We start from the raw sequence: 25,718 nt of genomic DNA, 5'->3' as shown, positions 1-25,718 counted from the left end.
ATTGTTATCTATGGGAAAATCCAAATAATTTTCTAGTTTTCTTTATTGCTAAGACACTTACATATATTGAACTGTCTCATTGTGAATTGCTAATAGGACCTATCATCATGGCGATGCATGGTACCCAGCAGTGGCCATTTCTCGGATGAAAAGAAGACGAAGAAGAATTGCTAAAGACTCCAACACTTCTAAACACATTTTCAAATACATAACGATATTCCTAACAGAATATCTGAATATAAAATTATAGTAATCAAAGATAATTTTTCGCTAATACCAAAAATTATCTAAGACAGCGATAAATATTTATCAATGTTAACAGATTAAATATTTTATCGTTGGATTACGCGTTACACAACGATTTCAAATATGTTTAAATTAATGTAATACCTAAACTTTCACGCGTAAATATGAAACAATACAACGTATACTTCTTTTTTATTTTTTATCGTCTCAATAACAGTCATTTTAATAAAATACGAGTGTTGAAAATGAAATCTTGAAGCACATTTCTTATGTAGATTTTTATAATTCCCCTTATGTGGGCCGCAGAGTGAGGTATGAAATTGTATTTTATTTTAAGGCCGCCGTAAATCTTCACACACATGCTATAAAATGAAAAGAAGCCTTCATTCAAGTGTGTGCTGAGCGCCAACATAAATTTAATATTTTCCAACAATACGTCTTATCTATTTTAAAAACAACACTTTATAGTTTAAAATTTAAAGTGCTACTTTGTATCGATCAACTTTACAATGAAAATTTATAATTCATTTTTAACCTTTTAAATACAAACTTCAACCTAAAATAAAAACCTACCTAGCATCTTTCACAAATACAATACAAATTCATTAAGTAAATGAAAGTGTTTCTAATTATTAAAAAAATACGCATTGTAAAATTACTTGAATTAATAAGCAAATACTGAATATTTCTATTAAAATACCTCAAATATAAATTGTCAACCGAAATGTGAAGCCCCTTTAAATTGAAGGCATAGGTAAAGCTCACATACGCCCGTGGATTGAAAATAATCCAAGTAGAAAATTAATCCTTGATTACGTCCCATTTCTATCAAGATTTGAGTAGCGATCAAGTTACTTAGTATAAATGGAAGTGGCTTACAACAATGTAAGATTTTGAACACAATTATATATCATGTTCTTAAAAACATACGTCCCAAATAAAATAAAAAATGGATATAGACCATATTGGTCTATTAGTTAAAAGTTAGTAGAAAGTTATTAACCAGCGGATGTTTAACCAAGTTGGTTTGTAATACCTAGTGATTTTCTTTTTCAAATCAAATATTGGCAACCATAAAGACACAATAGAATTATTACATCAGTTGTATTAAGGAGTTAATTTATTTTTAATTACATGTAAAGTTAACTTATACCCAAAGGTATAATAGATAAGAGTATAATCTACAATATAAATAACTTCACTTCTAGTTTTATATGATCAGTGTATCTACGTTTGATGTAATATTTGTATGCTACAATTTCCGTTGGATTTAGGTTTATTGAAGACGCTGACACAAGCAATATAATAATTTCTCTCTCAAATAAATCTATTACTGATTTATTTGACTGATTGGTAATTTATAAATTTCACCTGTTTATTGCTTTTATTTCTAAAAAAAAAAAACAAACGTATTCCTGTGAAATTTTATTATATTTGCTACCTACAGGTAGATATTGATATAGATTTGACATAATGCAAAAAAAATCAAAAAATTATATTTTTTACCACAAATAAGTTAAAGATTTCAATGTAAGCTTTCAAGTATGAAATAAGTTAGGCCAAGGAAATAACTTTTTTTTTATTAAATAATTTTTCGCTACATATAAATGGTGTACCGCCGCCGCTAACGTTGTTAGATTGCTTAACTATTTTCACTTATTTTAAATCAAAAAAATAAAATTGTTCATTGTTAAGCAAAGTAAATACTTGGTTGAATAAAATGTCAATAGTGTCACGTGGCAATTTATATTTTCGCCGAGCGATCCCCTCACTAAGAGATCAATTTCGCGCTTGGACAATTTTAATGTAAAGTTAAGTGCCTAGGGGAGACGCCAAATGAAAGCTGGGCCCGGTGCGTTAACAAACGTCTCTCTGTTATTGAATTCTTCGTACTAACATCTAAGTAATTTTAGACTAAATTCTACCATCCCTAACAGACCGCTATTATAATAATTGAACTAGCATTCCAACATAAAATAGAAAAATACACATAATACAATACTCCGTATCATTTTCTACGACGAATAAATTAAAAACCTTAGTACTTTTACAAAAACTTTCATGGTAATAAACTATGATAAACAATGGTACTTAAATAAAAGCCTATTCAATTTTATTTTGTGCTACTGAAAGATTGACATACAGGAATGATTCAAATCGCAAAAACCGACCACGAGGTATCCTACAAATCTGAATGATGGTAATAATGTTTTTGATATAAATCTATTTAATAAATAAAAAAAATAAAGGTGTGGAAAGGTATCCTAACGTGCAGGTCGTATAATAAACTGGTGTTTTGGTCAGCACAATTGAGGGATCTCATTCGACCTGTACTAATGGAATTTGATCCAATTAAATTTTAGGGTTACATGGTGAAATTTGCCGACGGTAAGCAAATTGCGTTCCGTTACGGCCTACTACACACCTTTATTATACCTACTCAAAATGTATCATTCACAAGTTTTGAAATATTTTATTGTGATTTTATCCGAAACTTAATCTATACTAATATTCTAAAGCGGAAGAGTTTGCTTGTTTGTTTAAACGCGCTAATCTCAGGAACTACAGGTCTGATTTGAAAAAGTCTTTTTTGGTTGGATAGTCCATTTATAGAGGAAGGCTTTAGGCCATATAACATTACGGTGCGACCAATAGTTTTTTTTTAATTTCGCGCGGACGGAGTCGCGGACGACAGCTATTATTACATAATGAATGTGAAATAATTCCGTTTGCGTTGGGTCCATATTGCCTTAAAGCAATCCATAAGTTTACATTGTCGAAACAACCTTAAGAAACAAGTTAATTTCTCATTACTTTCAAGGAGAACGAAAGGGATGTGTTTTTATATGTGTATTGGCAAAACACGTGGTTAAACTTCATCGAATGTTGTGGCTTAAATTTAGTGGCGCAATATAACGTTGCAATAACATACATAAGTTGCCCAGACATTAGTCTACGAATGACAACGGATTTAAAGTTTGATGCAGTTCAAAATATATCGAGGCTTACACCGTATAAAGCCTTTTTAGGGTTCCATACCTCATAGGAAAAAACGGAACCCTTTAGGATCACTTTGTTGTCCTTCCGTCTGTCTGTCAAGACCCCTTTTCTCAAAAACGCGTAAAGGCATCAAGCTGGAATTTATTTTAGTAAGTGTTAGTCATCTAATATTTCTTAATTTAGATTTCATTACAACTTCTTACTATTAACTACTTAATTTTTAATATAAAATGTATGTAAATCTGATTAATTTATAATAATAATCTTATCATGTGAACGTTATGTGATGTGCATACCGTAGGGTCTAATTAAATTTTGTGCGATTTTTTTTTATTTCTATCTATAAAGATAAAGTCAATCATCGCAAATAATCTTTTAAATAGTTCACTATAAATACAATTTTGACACGTGTATTATCATTTGTTCAGTAATCTTCAGAGTAGACGTGTAAAATGCCGCCAAACGTCGTGGAACCCAGTTTCTCTCCTGAGCCCGAAATTGGTGTTCAAAGTAAAAGTCAAGTTGCAACAAAACCACAAGAAGGAATGAATTATAATTTGTACATCTTTAGTTCGACGTTAAATCTTATAGCTCATTTATTAATTGGTGTCGTCGTGGGTGTTGCTGTGTTGTTCTCATTGAGGAATGGCTTGCCTTTGGGAGCAACACCCCTGCATATTATTCTGTGCGTTATTGGGGTAAGTACTATTTATATTAATCCTTTACTTTAAAACGAATACAATTTCGTAATATCAATTATTAATTTACACAATCTTCTGAAACTATAATCCTAAGTCCATCTTGTTAAAGGACTAGCTAAGTATTACTATAAACTAGTTGTTGCATGTGACTCCGTCCGCGAGAGATTAAAAAAACTTATTAAGTGGCTTATGTGTTCTTTCAGATCATGTTCTACATCTGTGCCAAATTTCATTAAGATCCGTTGTGCGTTCCGGAGATAACTTCTAACAAACATCCATCCACTCATCCTACCTTACTGTTATAGTTATTATTGCTCTACCTTAAACTAAACTCACCGGTTTTTTTCAATTTTAATTTTTCTTCTGATAATAACTTTTATAGACACAATATGCTCAAATTAGTTACCCGGACAAAAACCGAGTTTTGTAAAACATTTGTATCGTTAATATTTTCAAAATAAATATTGATTAAATATGTTTACTAAGATAAATGAGATTCAACAAATAACCTTTTAACCCGGAGAACTAAGATAACGCTATTTATAATTCGAAACTGATAATTGGGATTTCCCTCATAATCCATACAATTTTCATCAGAATTCCTTTATCCTTATTTTCTATTATATTTTAGCACCAATTACTTATGGCGGAATCTATTCTTAGTCTATATTCTGAGAACGGCTGGTCTACAAAACTGAGACTGGTTGACAAACGTCGAGCACATTGGATCCTACAAATACTGGGCTCAGGAATAGCTTTAGCTGGGAATTTCATCAAGATTGTAGATAAAAACGTCCACTGGAATACGTACCACGGACAATTCGGTAAGTTACTCAAATTAAAACAAAATTGCTAAGGTTTTATTTTGCTTATAAACGTTGATAGAAATGACAATCGATTATAGGAGAAAAAATCGTAATACGATCAACCAATAATAACAAATTCACAAGTGAAAGTTGAAGGCTAAATATTGAAAGAAATTCTATAAAGTTCATCTTGACATAATTATTTTGTGACGTCACTGTGGCGACAAAATTACAGTACAAAATTTATGTTATCTGCTATTCATATCGTTTCCATTTCTGATGACTTGTAATGATTAAGAAAATATTGAAATTACTCACTATTGTGTCAGAGATAACATATTTATCAAATTACTAATAGTCTACCAAATGTTATTTCCTTTGCGGAAAATTACTTGCACTGCCAATGCGAATAACGATCTTGTATAACAGCATATTGCCCATCCCTCTCATCCTTTGTTTAAAAACAGAGATAACGATATGATAACATACAGTGCATTATCAATCTGCCCTTATCCCTACGAAGAGTCGACACAGTATATACTACTCCTCCATACATCTCTATCAACCGTCATATCTAAATTCACTATTTTACTTCACTACTTCCTACGCATATCCGCTTTCATACATCTGTTAAATATATTAATGTGATGAATTTCTTTTTCAGCGTTGGTGGCAATTGTTTTCACCGTTGCCAGCTTAATTAATGGTTTGACTTCATTATACGCGTACGAGTGGCGTAGACTCTTCAACGGCACTATCTCTAAGCTGACGCACATTTGTTTCGGGATCGTCACATTCGCCGCTTCGAGTATCAGCCTTTGCTATGGATTCGATAAATTCTTCTTCAGGACATGGGCAACCCATACCTTTACTGATACACTGATTGCCTTCACTGGTATCTTTACTTTCATAGTTATAATCAACCCGTGTATTACATTCTACTCAAAAGCAATGAATGCTATAAAAAATAAGTAGAATCAACTTTACGTTAAACATTTATCGTTTTAATAATAGAAGATTTTAATTCACAACTTTAAATACTTAAGATGATTTTGTTTAATTTACGAATATTCATTTACTTTACCTGAAAGAACAATATGTATCTACAAATGTAATATTGCATTTCCACGTTGCTTTTGTACTATAACGCCAAGAAAAAATTAAAAAACTTTGTTAAACTTGATATAATCAGAAAATTAACAGAATCTCAATTACCTTTATCATTATTAATTGCATAAATAAATCTGCACATTTTGTAAATTTTAATAGCATTATAAGTGAAAAAGCCTCGTTTAAAAAAAAATAACCCGACTGACTGTGACTCTAATGAATGAAATGACGCCATCTATTGGCTGCATTTTAAAACAAAGATTTTAGAAATTCTAAAATTTAAACCAAATAAACTGTAATGTTTACGTAACACTTTCTTAGTGTAAAGTCTAGTCTATTTAAAAAGGTCGAAACTTATGAAGCGTGAAATTCGAAGGCGTTTTTTACTAATTAGATAATACTCCGGAGACTATTATAATACTAACTAAATGACACCTTTCTAATCAAAACCACAACGGAATTTACATACAAACAAACCTACATACACAGAAACAAAATTACCAACATACTCGCGAAAATAATTACACATTTGTCAGTCGGGTAAAACATATATAGAGAAAATTTCCAGAGGACTTTATCCATCAAAAAGTAATCCGTGATCGCAATACATTCGATTTTATAGCTTTAGTTTGATAACATTTGATAGCATTAATACGCATTTTTATCATGTCACCCAAAAATGTGGCATAGTTGACGCATTTCGATAAAATATCTCAGTGTAGAAAAATTACTTCGAGAACGTATTGCTTTAAAATATCGTAGCATACATACATACATACTTTGAAGTTTATTTATTTATTTATTTCCACAATTTGCCTTTTCCAGGCATTGTAACATTAAATTTTCCTTATAACAAAGTACTTGTACAAGTTTCATAAGTTCGTATTTTATTTAAGTTTGTAAAACATAAAAAAGGTCTATATCGTATTATGTAAAAATTAATATTTGTATTGCCTAACTCTGTTACACATAAGAAAATAATTATAAAATTAAAAGTTATAACTTTGTAAGCATATCAAAATATTTATTACATATTAAAAAAAAGGTAATTAGTTTTATTTTTTAATCTGTCGTGATACATAACACATACATAAGGATTTCTTTCTTCACTACACTTGAATGTACGTCTAATATTTTTATTGAATATAAAAATAACGGATACGGAATTCTGAAGCCAGTCAATACAAGCTATTTAAATCCTCGAGATTAGCATATCAATAATCAATCTTATTTTATAACAGATAAAGTATCAAATACTTTAATGTATTATTATAAAGTCTATAAATTTTAATCTGATTGTAAATTTGCGGTTTTTTAATGAATGTAGAACTAACAAAAATTTATCATCGACGCATTCCTTCAATCGATACTGATAAAGTCATTCACATACTATCTACTTTGTATCACCTATATATTCATGATATATTTCCCAGTTACACAGTTAAGCGGAAACATTTATAGTTCAAACATTTGAAATGGCGCCCAATACTGTAGAAACAAATTTCACTCCCGACCCAGAAATGGTGACGAGAGAAAATAAAAGTCAAAACTTACCGGGACAAGAAGTCAATTATAATTTGTATATTTTTCAATCAACTTTGAATCTGTTAGCTAACATTTTAATTGGTACTGTAGTCGGGATTTCCTTGTTATTTGCTTTACGGAATGGTTTGCCTTTGGGAGCTACTCCGTTACATATTGTGCTCTGTGTAATTGGGGTAAGTTATTTTTTTATAATATATTTCTAACAGATTAAGAAAGACATTGAAGGACACATTTTGGTCACAGGTTCTGACCTGTGACCAAAATGTGTCCTTCAATAAAACTGTAAATAACATGTTATTTACGTACGTAATCTATTTATTTAAATTTATAGTTTAGATGTTATAAGATTCGATGAACCCGGACACTAACAATTCAAAAACCGAATTTAAGCGACGAAGAAATCAAAAACAAAAATTAATAAATTTTTAATTTAGTGCTCTATTTTTTTCAGTACCAACTGCTTATGGCTCAATCTATTCTTAGTCTATCCGGCAGCGGCTGGTCTTCAAAGATGAGACTTGTGGATAAACGCCGCGCGCACTGGATCTTACAAATTCTGGGATCCGGACTCGCTTTAGCTGGATCCTTTATTAAGATACTCGATAAAACAGTACATTGGAACACATATCATGGACAATTCGGTAAGACATTACTACTTATAGTTAACTAATATTTCTTGGGCAACTTCCCTAGATTATATAAGTCAAGTTGACTTGAAAAACGACATATTAATTGTCAATTTAAACTTTGTTCATTATCTATTTATGAAGTAAATACATTATTGTTACGTTTGTCTTAGTTTTCAGATCAATCTAGAAATATAATGTTGATTCCTGATCATCTTTATACGTGTTAATTTGTTTTGTATTTCTTTTTCAGCATTGGTAGCAATGGTATTCACAGTTGCCTGTCTTCTAAATGGTCTTACATCGTTATACGCTTACGAATGGCGACGTATTTTCAATGGTTCTATTTCCAAACTAACACACATTTGTTTTGGAATAGTAGCATTTGGTGCTGCATGTATCAGTCTTTGCTACGGTTTTGATAAACAATTCTTTAGAAGTTGGGCGTCAGAAGATTTTACGAACGCCCTAATAGCATTTACTGGAATCTTCGGTTTTATAATATTAACAAACCCATTGGTAACATTCTTCAAAAAAGCAGCTACAGTTGTTAAAAAATGAAGCTATTTATTTCGGATTCTTAAAATGCATTAGTAATTACTCATAGATAAAAAAAAATACTTTTTATCTTATTATTTTATTGTACTTTGAACTACCAATAAAAAAAGGAATCTCAAATTCATATATCAGTTTTAATATTGTAATAAAATTATAACATTTTGTAACTCTACTTTCATATTTAAAAAAAAGTATTTTAAAAGAAATAATGTATCACAAAATCAACATTATATACTTATATTCAATGTTTACTTTCATTTTTCCAATAGTATATAAGTCTGTTATTCTCTGGAATAGATTTTATATAAGGTGATGTTTACCTAATAAATCCAACTAAATAAAATCGACTTAAATACACATATAGCATTGTTATAACTGTCCATCATAAAAAATATTAAAAGTAAAAATCAATCACATCTTAAACTAAGATTGAGTATAGTAACAATATTAAAAAACACTATATTAACAAACCTTAATTTTGAATACATTTAAAAACTTTCTTATAAATGTTTTCCCGGGTCTTATTACAACAATTGCAGTATAAAGACATGTTATAGAAATCATCACTATTGCTACATCATGAGAAGCCCATTTTTTAAATGAATTTTTATAATAACCAAAACATAAGCATACTGATGATATCACAAAAGCGGCCGTTCCACAAAGTACATGATTCATTTTTGCAATCTTAATTGTATTCCTTCGTCCGTTTGAAAAGAACGAGATTGTTCCATTGATAAGGCTGACACTGGTAAATATTAACGCCGCTAATGCTGAAACAATAATCCTCAATATAATATTATTTAACACTTATTTTATTAAATATTAGAGTAAATTATTTTAAAGTTGGTTAAAATTAACAATAATTGCTATGATATTGTCTAATCTGAAGACAGCAACATTTAAAATTCAAAGGAAGTGACAAATTACGAATCAAACAAAACCTTTCTGGCAAATGGTTTGCCTATGTATAATTTATAGCGTTTTGTAAAGTAAGAATAACATGTCACATTCAGTGAAATATCATTATCTTTCTTCTTACTAATTTTATAATTGCGAATGTTTTGATGGATGGATGGATGTTTTTTTGAAGGTATCTCCAGAACGACTGCATAGATCTCGCTGAAATTTGGCATAGATGTAGAACATAGCCTAAAAAAACACAAAGACCACTAATTATTTTTTAATTAAGCGCGGATGAAGTCGTGGGCGTCTAGTTTATACTAACTATGGAAACTAAACTGATTAAGAAATAAAATTAAAAATTATACCGTAATCAATCATACCAAGTTTTCCATGAACTGATGTAAAGTTAACAGATTTCTCCATCATCATAATTACAGAGCCAGCTATCGCCAGTACTGATCCAATTATTTGTAAAGCTACATGTAGGCGCATTCTGTATAGAACTGGCAATCGAGACGACCACGTATTGTCTTCGTTTAGTGAAAGAATAGCATGCGACATTAGCAATTGGTACTGAAAAGGAAGATTATTTGATTGTACCTATTCTTGTAAGGTTTTTGTTCAGATATATCTCAACATCAGACGAAAATCTAACTTGTTTATATTTATGCCAATAAATAAATCGATATAAGTGAGTCCAATTGTTTTATCAGACCTTATCTCCAAAATAATATCTCACGATAAAGCAACGCTTATGTCATCCGGGAAAAATATTTTTTCGCAAGCTCAATGATTTATTGAATAGATAACACTATCAATGATAAGCATTGATAAAAGACTGGCAGTTAGACAAACTTTCGAATGTGGTGCCATCTCGTTTTAACTTAATAATACATAGATTGTTTTTGTTACAACTAGATGGCGTTACTTTATCGTACGATAAAATTTAAAAAAAACGTCAATTTAACGTGTGACATTATTTGGCACTGCTTAAGAATATTCTATACACAATAAATTATAAAATGTATAGAATCTGCTATGTTTTACACAATATTTTGTTAAGGTTACACCAAATCAAACTATAACATAGAATTTAAAAATGTACATTTTGGTATCAAAATTAAATAATTGTCCAATAAAATAAATGACACTTACCCCAACTACACATAATCCAACATGTAACTGAAATGCACTTATTGGAGTTGATTTAAATGAAAACCATAATGCCACAAATACGTTAGCACCAATCAACATATGAGCCGCTGAGTTTAAACACCCACGAACTGTTAACCGTAATGTCGTGTGACTTTGAACTTCACTGACACTTTGTTCTTCATATCGAACTTCTGAGTCTAAAAGGTTAGCCCTCTCCATAGTCACAATACTTTTAATTACACTTCACGATATAAAAACGAAGAATCAGTCTCACATATTCTTGAACAATACCCGAAGATTAAGATTTAAAACTCTACTCCTTGCTATTTACTAGAAAAAAAAAAGCAAGTTACTCGATTTGCTTTTGAATTTTTTAGTAAATTAAAACCTTAAGGTTTCTGAAACTAATCGAAATCTATTCTCTGTTCATATTACAACATATTGAAAGGCAAATCGTAATACGAGTTTCTTTTGCTATCTCTAGTAGTCAACATTATATTTCGTATCCCCGCGGCAAACGTATAGATAAGGTTTCTCACGTATTCTTGATAAGTAGTATTTGTAAAGCTTGTCTTAGAATCTGATAACATTATTGCAATTAATTATGATTTAGCTTTAATCGCAGTAGGTTGACCTAGTTTTATTCATAACTAGCTGGCGACCGCGACTCCGTCCGCGCGCAATAAGAAAACAAACATTTAGTAGCCTATGGGACCTTCATACTATATTCTATATGTATGCCAAATTTCAGCGAGCGCTTTAAAATTAAATACATTTACATTATTTATTCCCTACACTGACAGTTACTAAAACATTGCTGATTTTAAAACAAAAACACATTAGAAATCGTCCAATAATTTATATCAATAGACAAAAAGCCTAATATTTAAACAAACTTCTAAAAGAAACCAAACTTATAACAGCAGTGTAAACACAACAGAATGTTACTAAAAAAGAAATTACACTCGTACCAGGAACCCAATCTTCAATGCAACGTCTGTACAAACCGGATGTAAAACATAGAGACGAAGCTATAAAACCAAATATTCCAGTAAGAATATGAACATACTTTATAACGATGACAAAAAGTCCTTGACCATTAGAACACAATCCTGTCATACAGCTCAGCAAAATTAAAAAAGCGGCAGCGTGCCCTGAAACCAAAAAATATATACATATTCATAGCGTAATTTTGAGTAATAGTTCTTCGTGTTTAAGACAGCCAGTCAAACTAATTTTGATTATTATATCTGACAATCCAGTGTCATCAGAGGTATCCAATCAATGTCTATTCCAGTACAAAAAGATCAAATATTATGTAAAAACTATAAAATACGACAAACGTAAGTGTTTACCAAACGTAGCATGTGTAGTCGTTTCTGCGCCTCTATCCGCGAGCACTGTTATAGTCCCAAATATAATACAGAAAATACCGAATGCTCCCAAAAATACATGTTCAAATTTTCTATCGCCTCTGTTCATCGTAAGTGTTGATCCATTGTAGTTATTTAGACTTAACATCGCAATTGGAATACATAGTTGGAACTGTAAAGACAAGACTATCAACTACTATTTTGAAATAAAAAACCTATAATGTATATGATAAAACTAGATGACGTCAAACGCACGATGAATCCATTCTTCTCTACGCACGATAGACTAAGAATCAAACCACGCTTTACAAACAGAACAACACAAGAAACTAGTGTAGTAATGATAAAACTAAAGAAAAAAATTCTGAGCACAAAACTCTGTAATTAAAGTCCACTTTGAGGTCTTCAGTCCAAAGTAATCTACATGACCACTAAATTTACGTAGTTCTACTGTATTAGATATAATTACTAACCCCAACCATGCATAAAAATATATGCAACGTAGTTAATATGTTTGATTTAAAACTCAATGCATAGAACAATATCATCACATTATTTACTCCAATAAACATTTGTGATAGCGCAATAAAGGCTGCGGTCCATCTTTTAAGCAGATATATTCCTTTTGGTGAATCGACTAATATAATTTTCACTTTTCCAACAAACTCTCGAATACGATCTTGTGAACTTTTATATTCAACATTGCCTTGACTGATATTTGGTGGAGTTTCCATTATAAAGGTAAAAAATGATAAAAGATAGGGTTATATTTTGTTTGATAAAATTTCTTGGCGCTGAAAGTAAAAGTGACATTGGATGTTTTCCAAATATTTACATTTTCACCAAAGAGTTTTATTTACCTTCACAGATATAACACGAACCTTTGACAAGAACAGATAAACATATCGAACGAAATGTATTGATACCACAGATAAGATGAAGATTTGTATACGACCTTATTTAACCTTTTTAGATAAAACGGTAGTTGAGATAACATAGTAGTCTTTATAAACTCTTATTTTATGCAGTACTGGTATGTTGCATAATAAATATAAAAGAATTAAAAAGAACATAAACCTCTAATTAAAAATAATATTAAAAATATTTTTCTAGCAATAATGTTTTTTTTCTAAACAATATGAAGAAAGAAATGCTATGTTATCTGCTTATTGTAACTTTTTCTTAAGAGAACTCTTAACTCATTACTCTTAAATAAAAAAAAAGTCTAATTTCTACTTATTAAAATGGCAATCTAATAAATAACACAAACTGTACCATAAAGTACTAACTGGAGAAATTAATTCGATTCTTCGCAAAGCAATTATCTTTAGTCACGAAGTCTAGAGATTCATGGCGTTTATTACCAAATAAATCAAAAGTGGTAGACGCGTGAATTAACATAGAGTCTACTATTCAATGAACGTTAAAAAAATAACTATTCCAAAGATCGAAAATGGTAAACTGGTACTCAGAGTCAATCCTCAGAAGCCTTTAAGGTATAAAAATATTTCTATTACTGTAGAAATTTTATAAAAGAAGTCGATATAGTAAATGTAAACCAAAGCGATTTTATCAACAATATTAAGGACAAAATTTCGATGCTGAAAACTTTTGCCCAATCAAGTTCAAACTCGTGTGAACAGTACAGTGGGAGGCAAAAGACCCCTCCTGTTAGCCGAATTACTTGAAAGCATAGTCTTGTTTTCGCGCATAATAAGCCGACAGGAACAGATGCGTTGGTTTCCAAATTGTATCGATGTGTGTAACTTGACAAAGTATGCTATAAAGTTTTATGATGCTTTTTTGTTTATGTAGAAGATACTGTTTCCCAAATATTCATATTTTATATGTGTACTGTACTTGCTGTCGCCCGCGACTCCGTCCGCGCGGGATTAAAAATAGATGTTGGCCAATTCTCATACCTACTCAATATGCTACCAAAATTTCATGAGAATCGGTCAAGCCGTTTCGGAGGAGTATGGGAACGAAAATTGTGACATGAGAATTTTATATATAAGATTATGTTAGACAAAATAGTATATATTTAAATGTACTTTTTTTAAATAAATTGTCATTTGTTTTAGAATCCATGAGAATCTAAAAACCCTTCACATAAATTAAAGTCGCAATAGCAAAAGTAACACAAGTGCATTGTATATATCAAATCAAACATAACATTTGAACATAAAATACCCGAACACAAAAACTCTTGTGTAAATTTGAATACAATTTGTGCTTCGTTTATTTAGCAGAGGGGTTTAGATTTAGTGTGAAATCTGACGCGGACTGGAGCGACAATAAAGCGCTGTCATTTGAACGGACATCGTGCACAACTGCGGTGAATACTATACGAGAGAGCCGAGTCGCAATAATCTACGATTCAGTGCACTGCCTGTTATTACTTTCAGCATTTGAATCTATAATGTCTCAAGTTTATGAATATTTAACACATTCATTATCACTCTGAATCTCTGAACAAACGATTTATAATTTCGTACATTGTAGGTATCTAACCACAAGACTAGAACAAGAGTTTAGAGTAATGATTTTGGACTGTATGACACCTATTCGCAGACCTTATCTTTACCTAGATCTTATTAATGCAGTTTCAGATGAACTTACAAATTAAATTCTAATTACTGTAAGTAAAAATCAAACACTGAAGTAATATTAAATAAAGTGTAATATGATCAGACGTCTACTTTCGTCTTTGCTTTAATCATTTTCTTGATATTAATTTGGGTCGTCCCTTTTTCTCTCAAGAATATTGTTTATACCATCATTCACGTATCATGCGTCCTGAAATTCCCCGACTACAATATGTAATATGTATAAAATAAATGTACAGTATAAATAATAAAATATTAAATGGCTCAGTACATTTGCTCACCTTGTGAATATGGCGGGAACGCTAAGAATGTTTGTACAGCGCTGGCATGAATTCCTAAGGAGACAAATTACTCCGGTGCAGCACTGACCTACTTCCCTCCTCCCATTACAAGCGAATGCATTTTATTACCGAGACTCTTCGGAAAACTTCGCAAAATGTCATCGAAATTAATAGCTTTATCCACTAATGGAATGTCAATTTTTTGCTTAACTTACGTCTACATCTAAATTTGTAAGTCACGAAAGGTAAATCCTATGCAATTTTTCTGTAAAATATCTTCAAATTGCTCGTTATTTGAAATAAGGTTCTTATTACACATTTTATTGGCGACGGTAGTTGACATAATTTAATTGTAGATTAAATAAAAACGTACGTTATTTGAAAAAGGAACAAATAAAAGAGAAAAATGCAAACAATTACTCAGTGCAAATAAATTTGGGGGCGTGGGGCCGAAACGACCCCCTTAGGGACTGGAGTCGTGAACTTTGTGATTACGTCGCGGCTTTATAAGCCTGTTATGTTTTACGTTCCAAGTATTACGGTTTGTGGTATCTTTTAGCTTTGTAATATAGAAGTAATGCATACCAGATGACATTCTATGTTTCGTAACATTAGTGAGAGTCCACACTGTCGAAACATGAACAAGAAAACAAACTGTTGCCTTAATTTTTTGCTATAAAACAAGACAATGTGTTCTGTATAAGATTGTCGGATTCATAGTTAAACTTTATTGCTTCTATAAGAAAATAAATAAAATAAATTCCAAGATATTAGAAGTAACATTGAAAGTAAAGCAGCGTTCATTTCCGATAGGATATTTTATGAAATAATGAAGAATTCTTTGCTCATACTTGAGATGAAGATCGGAGCCGAAAGTTCAAATTAACATTCTTAAAGTTGTTGGCGCGCGCGGCGGCGGGAAGATTAATGATCGACACCTGAAGTTGAACTTCGGCACTTTATCAATACGCATCCACGGGGACAGACATAATTAAAATAATCATAAAATCCCCTACCACTAGCAAATGTAATTATAGACTTATATTCCTATGTTGTTTAATTTTTAGCGGCATATTTAACTAATTAAAAAAACAATATCACAAAGCATGGGGTTAACTAGACGTGAAACTTCGTAGATATCTATAAACATATTTGATTCCAGGCACGACCTATTTTGTTGAGCAATGAAGAAACCAAGATGTATGCTAACCGCATAACCGAGAATATGTTACAAAAGATATGCCCCGGGTGAGGATCGAACTCACGACCTTAAGATTATGAGACTTACGCGCTGCCTACTGCGCCACCGAGGCTATATAGGTCTACGGGAATATTAAGTATATATGTTGCAAGATAAAACTTGTCATTGTTACGTGATTATGCCATAAGTAATTATGATGGTTTTTAATAAAGTTAGGTTCCATTTAGTGAGTTTTCGTAGCAAATTTTATATTTCGTGCTCCTACGCTTATAAAGCAATAAAAGCGAGGGAAACTCTCCTTTATATTTTACTACTTTACAGGAATAGGATCATAATACATCTTATCATCTTACTTTCAAACATTCAGGTACCCGTTGCTCAAATAATTTGCAGAAAACGTTTACATAACACTTAAATTTATTTCTTATAATCAACGCCTCTCCTTATTATCTCACGCTCTAAGTAAATACGTACGCAAATCAAACGATTAACAAATTAAAAACATATCATTCTTTTGTTAAATTTCCATTATAACACAGTGTTATGTAGCTATATTAATAATACGTTTATCTTTTGACTTTTACTTAGCCACTTTTTATTAAGAAAAGCCTCATCAATATCAACCAAGTCTATATCAAGGTTTTCCGTTATTTAAAAAATACGCTTACGTAGAGCAAATAAGTCTTTCTCGCGTTACCCTAATTGGTTGAATATATCGGAAACGTGATTGATGAACGAGAAACATGAATACGTGTTGAATAACGCAGTAAAAGTGTTAACAATGTCCAGTTATAAAATTGCTTCAATGTATCACTAACAATTGCATCAATAAACTTTGCAGCTGCCATAGCTTTAGTAATAAAAGTACAACGCTCCAATATAAATTGTACACCATGCTGTACTAAATTTATTGAGTCATAAATGTACGTCGCCAGTTTTTCAGTGACTCTCAAATTTAGTCGCATAATAGTTTGAGGTTATTTAAAATACCTTCAATCTACTTCATATTATTACAAACTATTTCAACCACGTAATTGTTATAAGTAAAACACATACAAGAAGGAAATACTTAATATTACCTACTTACCGACACGAAGAAATCTTCCTCGGCATCCAGAAGTTTAATACACACAACACACACAAATAAATTAACGTTTCATTTGTCAAATAGTTCATTTTAATTATTAAACCACTAAAGTTACGGTATAAATAATATAATAAAACAATAAAGTATACACACGCACAAAATATTAAAGGTATTCACATAAATGTGACTGCGCAATAAAACCGAAACAAAACAACCGAATTCCCGACTAAGAATTCCCATGAGAGTCATTTCAACACCTCCCCAAAATTTTCTTGCCGGTATCATTTTTCTCTAGTTTTATTTCCTTGTTTACACAGACTATTAATATTTAGGTAAAAAAAAAGAAAAAAATACTTACTATTTATTTCGTAGAAAAATATTTAAAGAAATTACAATAAAAAAGATGTTACATTTTTGCATACTTTATTATTTCAATTTTTTTTAATAACGTTATAAAAGAAAAACCATTAATATCGGAAAATTTGAGGTTATATTTTAAATATCGGTATTTAAAAATACATTGATACATTATTTTGATTTTATAAATTTTTTTGTAAAATTACATTTACATTTAATTTACTGTTTGCTTTAGAGATAAAAAGACTATCTAAATATAAATAAAATATTTTAAAAAATATATAATAATAATTTATGTTTACAGAGTAAATAAAAAAAAAACAATACTAACCAACACATATTATGTATATACTCTATGCCCGCCAATAGATGGCAGCACAATTAGGTTCCTCTAGAAGTACTCGCAATACATAGTAATAAGCAAGCTTTACTCTTTGACAATATTTACTACCTTCTTATTTCCATTTTATTTCTGTGAATATATCAAATAGTAATTGTCGTACATTATATACTTTGTGCGTTATGTACTTTCAAATGTGATATTTAATGTGAAAAAATGTTATAAAATTTGAAATGTTTGAACTATAGTCGACTTAATTCTGGAATAACAACAATCACAAGCAGTATTAAACATTACACCGACGTTGGAAAAGGTTCGTAATAATCATACATAGAAAATCTACCCTCCTGTTAATCGGGCAAAAGAGGAAAAGCTTTTTTAAAGATCCTCTATGAAGCGTTTTGTTTTTTCAGTTACTCCAAGCGCCAACAGAACCTAGTCCATTGTTAATTCATTTGCATTGTTATTTTCATTCAAGTCAAGGCTTATTCGTTATTATTCTTTTATTATTTCTATTGTCGCATTCATTACGTAAGATACATTTGCTAGGGCTACCTAGTGCTAACATATACAGAACATACATATACAACATCCGCAGAAGGTGTAAACCTCTAAGGCCAAAATAAACGGTCAGTTCTATTAAATAACTCCGCATATTCAATATTTACAAACAAATATAATTTGGCGCACGACTTATTGTAACTTCTCCCAATATGATAATCGGTTTAAATACCGTAAAATATAAAGTCGAAATTCTTTTGTTTCTTAAAAAAAAGTGCGTATCGACGAAGTATACGTATAGATATAGTTATACCCAATACATTCCACATTAACATATGCAGGCATTTTTATTAAATTTTCCCCTATTTTTTTCAGTGGCGCCAGCGTGAGGTAAGTGGAGCAGTTCATCAATTTAATCTTGTGATACCGAGAATGCCGGGAATCTTATTAAGAAATTCCAATACCATTCTTTATCAAAGAATTAATTATTACTGAAAATTGTTCAAGGATTCCAACTCTTAGATATTACGTAATCCATTTTAATTTTAATTATTGTGCCAATTTGGTGCCATTATTTATGAGAACTCTTTTCATATCATCGTATATTATACGTCTACAATATCGAACTACATAAAGAAGTGTGTCTTAAATTTATTTAAATAACTTTTAAAGTACATTACAAAGTCTTTAAATGAAACGAAAAATTAGTCTTTTCCATAATCCATAATTCCATAGAGATTCTTAAGTTATCTATTCAAAACATATGCATACCCTGGTATATGTATTTTCACTTTCTCTACGTAGTGAATGCGCTGTCTTCGTCCCAACCTCAATTGACATTGGGGTGAATAACTTACCTCAAACTTATAAGATAGAAGTTCTCCCCTATCTTAAGTTCATTGTTAACTATATTTCTTTGATAAAATAGATTTAAGACATTGACCTTACGTAAATCTTTAATAAAACTAAAATAATTATACGCCCGACTTCGCACGAATAGTACTAATTTGCCTATTATTAATACGTAAAATTTATTTTACGAATTTAACAAAGTAAAAACTGCATGTAGATTTGGTTGGTACATTGAAACTACACAGTACCAACATCGTGACACGTGATTTTTTATTGTTTTTTATAATATTTTTTTATGCCAAGGTGTGGTCGAACACAAAGCTAAAGCTAGCCCAAGTATGTTTATATGGTAATTGCTATAATTTTCGAGCACGTATACTCCTAATGCACACAGCTTTGTACTCTCATTTGCTGGATTGTTCTGCTTTAATTATTTTGCGTATCACTTTATATGTTAATATTGCAATATGCTAAAAGAGAATTTTTAATAATACAGCTGAGCCTGCTATAATTTTAATAATTCTATAATATAAAATTAAAAGTTGTCTATACAAACTTTTAAACTGACCTAATGATTGTTTTTATGGAGATTTTTTTAATTTATTGCCTTTTCCATGAATACGTTAATTTGTTAAATATTAATTAGTTTATTTTAATTCTTAAGTTTTTATTTTTATGAATATAGGTATTGTTTTCGTATGAACATTGTTAAACAAAACTCTACATTCATAAATCTAGATTATAGTTACTAACGATTCAAGGTTGTACAAAAATAAAGTTAACCTGAAAATATAAAATTATTCATCTATTCGAGATAGGGAATCTTTTCCGCAATTTCCTCTTTGGAAGCTACCGTCATATAAAGGCCGCTATCCTAAGGTGACGTCTTTCATTAACTTTTTTTACTACGAACCACAAGAAATTAATTTAAAAATTTGACGTTTTTCAAAACGTGCTTATTTATAAATGAAATTATAATAAATGGACAGGCTACAAACAATAGATATAGATTTCATATTTACACATTTAAATTTTCAACTCTAATAGCAATTAAAAACGAATAATTTACTAAAATATATTATTAAAAGGAGTCCCTTTGGGCAAGGTCCCGAAGATACTGGCAGCGTTCCTCCTTTGGATAGCTAAACTAATTCTATGTCCGAGGTAGCTGCCAGCTCTTTGGTCCCCTGTGATGTCGATTAATTTTTTGGATACGTCCTTAAAAAGTCTTAAAGCTCTAGGACCACACGGACAAATGGTCTCGACGCCGAATGTGACAAAATATTATTCTGAGCCTAGACCCCTGTATTTGCATGCTTTTGCATTTTTATAAATTACATTTGAAAAAAGCATTTTTATTTAGTTCTATTAAATGTATAGTTAAGGTAAGGTTAGTATAAGGTTAAAACATTCTAACTGTACATTTGTTGCGTAAACTTTGGCTTATTATAATAAATGCAAACCGATTTTGAAAGATTTACTAATATTCGTTTCTGTATATTTCCAACAATGGAATATTCAAAGCAAAGTACAATGTAATAAATTTGATTGCTCTTAAAACAAGAGTGTTATATTATTTAGTTGCTGTAGCACTAGGAGGCGTCAAAAGCGGCGTGCGGTTAATATTTCACAGTGCCGACGTTAAGTCGACGGAGATTTATGAGACAGCAATAGTCGGTGTTGAACAATTAATAAGCCCGCGGATGCAGGATTCCATTTAAAGCAAAAGCCTATCTTATATCAACACTCAATATCGGAAAATATTATACCTTTACCAATGAAGTATAATAAATTAGTTTGTAATACTACAGGTTCTTTGAGTACTGTAAATTAGACAGTAAATAGATTTTATTACCCGACTATTTAGTGTATATTAAAATGTGTTTTAAAAAGTTGATAATACATGTCGCTATTTTATCTATTAGGGCCTCAAATAGTCGGATTCTTTTAGATTTTTTAAACTAAATTTAAGTTATTTACTAGTGATTTCTAATTTAAATGATTTTTTGCGGTTTGCGGCGGTTCGCGAATTTCATTTTTTTTTTATTTAATTGATTTAAAAACATATCTTTTATACTAGATTATCTACTACTAATGTGTAAATTTACTTACTAGTAAGTGTTAAATCAAGTGATAAAGTAGATATATTTATAGCACGTAGTATTCACCCTACATCAAGTGGGACTACAGTTCGACGTAGAGTGAATAACACGAATTGACAGTTGTCAGGGGTTCGCAAACTTCTTAATACTACAAGGACTTAACTTGAAGAAATGGCTTTACGTCATATTTAGGCATTAATATAACTTTTAAAAGTCTTATAATTAGTGAATCTACTGACTATAAATTCCAATATATTTACAGTCACCGACCTCTGTACATGGCCAGGCTATAAGGTGTGATATTTGGTGCCTATTTGATTTTCGCCGTTTTGACGCTGCCGCTTGCGGTTGGTAGCGGTGATGATAATAGGAAGTAATAACAGACAGAATGTCCTGTCAAGAACTTTAATATGCGTGTTTGAGTCGGTATGGAACAAAAGAAATCTGTCATTTTCAAATAATTACGTAGTAGTTAATCTATTTATATAGATCAGTGTTTACGGTAGATAAAACTTAAATATGAATTGGATGCATTTGTTCAGTCGCCTTTATCGATTATTGTTTCAAGTCGAGACAATAAAACAATTATAATTCCTTTTCACTGTATATTTTTCTCTCCTACAAGTGAATTTGTCACCAAAAGAAATTTAGTTGCTTTATTTATATTTAGTTTCAATATTATATTTCAAACGAATTGCACAAAAACCTTAGTTATTAGAATTAACGTGGACAAGATACGTGTCCCCTTTAGCCTGCACGTTGAAGAATAAATGGCACTGATTGTACAAAGCTCCTTCCGATCCCCTCTTATTTCGTTATCATTGCAATTGCGTTCGCCTTTGAACGATTCTTAATAACAGAAAGCGGAATGCAATTTCGAAGCCATTGTGCTTCGTGGCAAAGGCGAGATGAACTTTTTTTATTTACCATAGATTTTTGATTACGGTCGTGTTTAGTATACTGTATATCATTTTGAAACAGTCAAATATTACAGGATGTATTGATTAGAATAAGATTTTTAAAGTTTTATAAATATGTATGCAATGTATGTAAATGTACAAAGAGATTTTTCCGAAAGAATTTTGTCATTTAAAACATCATCATCATCAGCTCACTATACGTCCCCACCGAGGGGCTCAGAGCCTACCCCAAGTAAAGGGTGATTAGGCCATAGACAACCACGCTGGCCAAGTGCGGGTTGGTTGACTTCACACATATCTTTCAATTACTTCTCAGATATGTGCAGGTTGCATCACGATGTTTTCCTTCACCGTAAGAACATCGGATAAATGTACATATGTAAATCGAAAAACACATTGGTAAATGGCGGGATTCGAACCCAGGACCTGCAGATTGCAAGTCAAGTGCTTGACCACTGAGCCACCGACGCTCGACAAAAACATCAAAATTCTCCAAATTCGAATACCGTATTTATTGAAAGTTAGTCGAGGGAAATTATTATATAACTAACATGCTATGTAATAAGTAATGTAATGTACTACGTCAAGATGATGTGGTAAGGACGATGTTATGCAACATCTTGCAGCCCTGAAGCGCATCTAAGTTCACTAAACAAGTTATGCGCGCACTAAACGTTGATGGGACTCGAGTGATTATTAAAAGTTTGCGCCGCCCCTCACGAATTGCTTCAACAGTTAGTACTAATAGTTTATAGTTTAAAAGCCTCGTTATAAACTAGAACTAAATCTAAATTGGAAAGCTTCAATTTAATAAATTCTACCATTTTTTTATGTTATTGAAATAGGCTTAGTTTACAAGCGACAATAGAAAATTGTTAAGCAATAAATAGTAATTCTATATGATTTAAAAAATTAATGAACCGATAAATCTAATACCAATTTTTTCCCCTTAAATCTTTTAACAACTGCGTGTTCTACAAAGCAGGAAAAAATATTTGAAGTATGTATTTTTATACATTTTCCTGGTCCATTCAGATTTATGTTCACTTATGATTCCAAAAAAATCAAAGTGATTGCATAAAGCGTTTTTGCAAAATTCTTGTCACGTTTATACTGATTCCCCGCTTTATCAGGACTCGCGTTTGATGAACCATTCTTCATATAACTATTGATACATATAAGAAAAACTCGTAGCATTTTTTTCCTTCTCTAAGATTCAATAGTTTTGCTTTTTTGCTAACTTTGCTACTATATACTCTTAACCAGTTTTAACTTTTACATTTCTATGTATTAACTAGTGAGCAGATAATTCGAATGTTAAACACTGTTTATAATACTAGTAAATAACTAAAATATAATAATTGAATTACTCCAAATCATTCAGTCCATGTTCTTTTAATAAAACTTAAGTTATTCTCAGTCAACCTTAATCTTTCTAGAAAGTTATTATTGGGCATTTTAAAGTTATTTTATTATTTTTATTTAAAATTTTACGAGTACGTGCAGGTAGAGGTGTAGTTATACCAAGTTGGGTGTACACATGTTCACACTTTGCAAGGTAACTTGGTTTGAGCAACTTGCGCAGTACAGTCAGCTGCATAAATATGTAAGCATTTACAAAATTTCAAAACGTTGTATACACCTTCGTTATTCGTTATTAGCATGTATTTATATAAGCATAAGGATGGATACATGCATATATATTTATTGAACTTTCTGAAGCTTTGTAAGTTTATACATAATCATGTAGCTGACTGTACACACACTCCCAGCTGTACACATGAGTTTCTGAAACTCAAACTTAACAAGCAACTGAACAAGAAGCAACTTGTTTATTCTTTGATTAATGTATTAAATTTATATTGTGCATTATAAATAAAGAAATAGATTTTATTTATTGGAGTTAATCCTCACGCCAGATTCCTTCATGTACTTCTACTAATTTTAATTTTAAAAATCATCGTGACCTCCTTGTGTAGTTAAAATAGGCCCGGATCGATATAGTTTTAACGATGTTTTAGTTTTTAAATCATGTTAAACTTGTATTCTTTTTACATTAAACTAAGTAAAATGGCTCAGTTTTCATATAAATTAGTCGTAAAATACTATTTCACGATTCTGAAATTATGTAAGGAAACAATAGTTTAAGAGTTAACAGCGGAATAATTTACGAGCATCAAAACTCACGCGCCCGCTTCGAATTACATCCACGAAATAAATTGCCTCGCAGTGTACCTGTTAAACAAATTCCAATTAAGAACTCGTAACAATTTAAATAGATCACAATGTTAAAGCTATTTTGAAGCCAATTTCCTCTATAAAACTATTTAAAATTAAGAATTCTTCATTCTTTCAGAACACGTGGCCATCTTGTTGGCAATAACTAATTTTCTGCTGGACAATTAGAATCCCTATAATGTGTAAATTCTGTAGAATTTCTTAGCAAACACCTACGATAGTTACTTGTTAATTTTCGACATAAAAGTATTTTGTTTGGCCTCAATAAGCAGTAAGTTACGCCTCAGCTATAAAAGATAACAAGATAATAAAATACCAAAGCTATGGCGATGATTTCACAAATTGGGTTTCCATAAAAACATCTTACCTAACTTGTGTTGGATTTTAAGGACTTTTCCTTGTATTTGCTTCGATTAGTTTCCTTCGTTACCGAAGGAAACTAATCGAAGCAAATACATTTTTAACTTTACAGTTAAAAATGTAATTTGTTCAGTGAATGAAAGCTCAAAGGCAAGGAAAAATATGTTTAAGCGTTGATGTTAATTGCATCGATATATTTTATACAGGATAATTCCAATACTAAGTATGTAGCCTCGGTGGCGCAGTAGGCAGCGCGTAAGTCTCATAATCTTAAGGTCGTGAGTTCGATCCTCACCCGGGGCATATATTTTTACCTTTATGGAACATTTGTAAGTACATCTCCAAAGACTTCAGATTTGAATCTGCTCTTTCTACGATGTCCATAAGCTAGGGATATTCACAAACAAAATTGTCACGGAATTTTTCTTTAACTATAAATTTATACAAGAGAAAAGAATAGAAAAGTTTATTGAATTATAAGAAAGTATCACACGTATAAAAAACCTTGCACCATAACTAGTAGACATTCTGAATGTTTCACGTATTTAGACTGTTGATAGATTAATATTACTCTTCAACCAATTAGAGTGGCCGCAAACATTGTACTTTGTGGTCGGCGAACAAACGTAGCGGTCTCAATATAGCGCGACACACCGTCATCCTTTGTCAGAACACCAGCTAATATGTATACTATAAACATGCAGGTCCCACCTTTAACGTATATTAAGATAAAGCTTACCAACTAAATACTAACGAAATTTGTCTGTGGAGATTTGATCTAGTTTGAAGACAGACTTTTGGTATTAGTAATTGGTATACCATATTTATTTCAATCCCTCATTTG

The 25,718-nt window shown here is 31.0% G+C and overlaps 4 protein-coding genes and 2 non-coding genes across 7 annotated transcripts; 3 read left to right on the top strand and 3 right to left on the bottom strand.

Annotated features, from left to right (window-relative positions):
• The first annotated feature begins 517 nt into the window (after nucleotides 1-517).
• Nucleotides 518-6,772, top strand: LOC106121626 (uncharacterized). The gene is made up of 4 exons (XM_013317345.1): nucleotides 518-558; nucleotides 3,675-3,944; nucleotides 4,579-4,771; nucleotides 5,418-6,772. The coding sequence occupies exons 2-4, from the start codon at nucleotides 3,699-3,701 to the stop codon at nucleotides 5,726-5,728; spliced, it is 750 nt and encodes a 249-aa protein (XP_013172799.1). The 5' UTR covers nucleotides 518-558; nucleotides 3,675-3,698; the 3' UTR covers nucleotides 5,729-6,772.
• Nucleotides 6,773-7,175: 403 nt separating this feature from the next.
• Nucleotides 7,176-8,704, top strand: LOC106121640 (uncharacterized). Its single transcript, XM_013317359.1, has 3 exons — nucleotides 7,176-7,581; nucleotides 7,860-8,049; nucleotides 8,288-8,704. The coding sequence occupies exons 1-3, from the start codon at nucleotides 7,339-7,341 to the stop codon at nucleotides 8,593-8,595; spliced, it is 741 nt and encodes a 246-aa protein (XP_013172813.1). The 5' UTR covers nucleotides 7,176-7,338; the 3' UTR covers nucleotides 8,596-8,704.
• A 343-nt stretch (nucleotides 8,705-9,047) lies between these two features.
• On the bottom strand, nucleotides 9,048-14,319 carry LOC106121631 (uncharacterized). Of its 2 annotated transcripts, none has more exons than XM_013317349.1 (4): nucleotides 14,254-14,319; nucleotides 10,654-10,983; nucleotides 9,879-10,071; nucleotides 9,048-9,365 (listed from the first exon to the last, which is right to left on the bottom strand). In XM_013317349.1, exons 2-4 carry the CDS (start codon nucleotides 10,870-10,872, stop codon nucleotides 9,055-9,057), a joined length of 723 nt encoding a protein of 240 aa, XP_013172803.1. In that variant the 5' UTR covers nucleotides 10,873-10,983; nucleotides 14,254-14,319; the 3' UTR covers nucleotides 9,048-9,054. The 2 variants fall into 2 exon arrangements, with proteins under 2 accessions (XP_013172803.1, XP_013172804.1); XM_013317350.1 differs by lacking the exon at nucleotides 14,254-14,319 and adding an exon at nucleotides 14,220-14,242 and having other exon boundaries at nucleotides 10,654-10,932.
• LOC106121630 (uncharacterized) lies at nucleotides 11,470-12,843 on the bottom strand. The gene is made up of 3 exons (XM_013317348.1): nucleotides 12,500-12,843; nucleotides 12,009-12,198; nucleotides 11,470-11,807 (listed from the first exon to the last, which is right to left on the bottom strand). Exons 1-3 carry the CDS (start codon nucleotides 12,758-12,760, stop codon nucleotides 11,533-11,535), a joined length of 726 nt encoding a protein of 241 aa, XP_013172802.1. The 5' UTR covers nucleotides 12,761-12,843; the 3' UTR covers nucleotides 11,470-11,532.
• Nucleotides 14,320-16,156: 1,837 nt separating the features above from the next.
• Nucleotides 16,157-16,229, bottom strand: TRNAM-CAU (transfer RNA methionine (anticodon CAU)). Its single transcript has one exon. It is a non-coding gene; the product is annotated as a tRNA-Met (tRNA).
• Nucleotides 16,230-25,104: 8,875 nt separating this feature from the next.
• TRNAM-CAU (transfer RNA methionine (anticodon CAU)) lies at nucleotides 25,105-25,177 on the top strand. The gene has a single exon. It is a non-coding gene; the product is annotated as a tRNA-Met (tRNA).
• The last annotated feature ends 541 nt before the right edge of the window (nucleotides 25,178-25,718 follow it).

This window comes from Papilio xuthus, unplaced genomic scaffold (assembly GCF_000836235.2).
Source record: "Papilio xuthus unplaced genomic scaffold, Pxut_1.1 DF826938.1, whole genome shotgun sequence".
Classification (NCBI taxonomy): Eukaryota; Metazoa; Arthropoda; class Insecta; order Lepidoptera; family Papilionidae; genus Papilio; species Papilio xuthus.
Note: the sequence above shows the minus strand (reverse complement) of the source record. Positions and strands in the feature narration are given on the sequence as shown.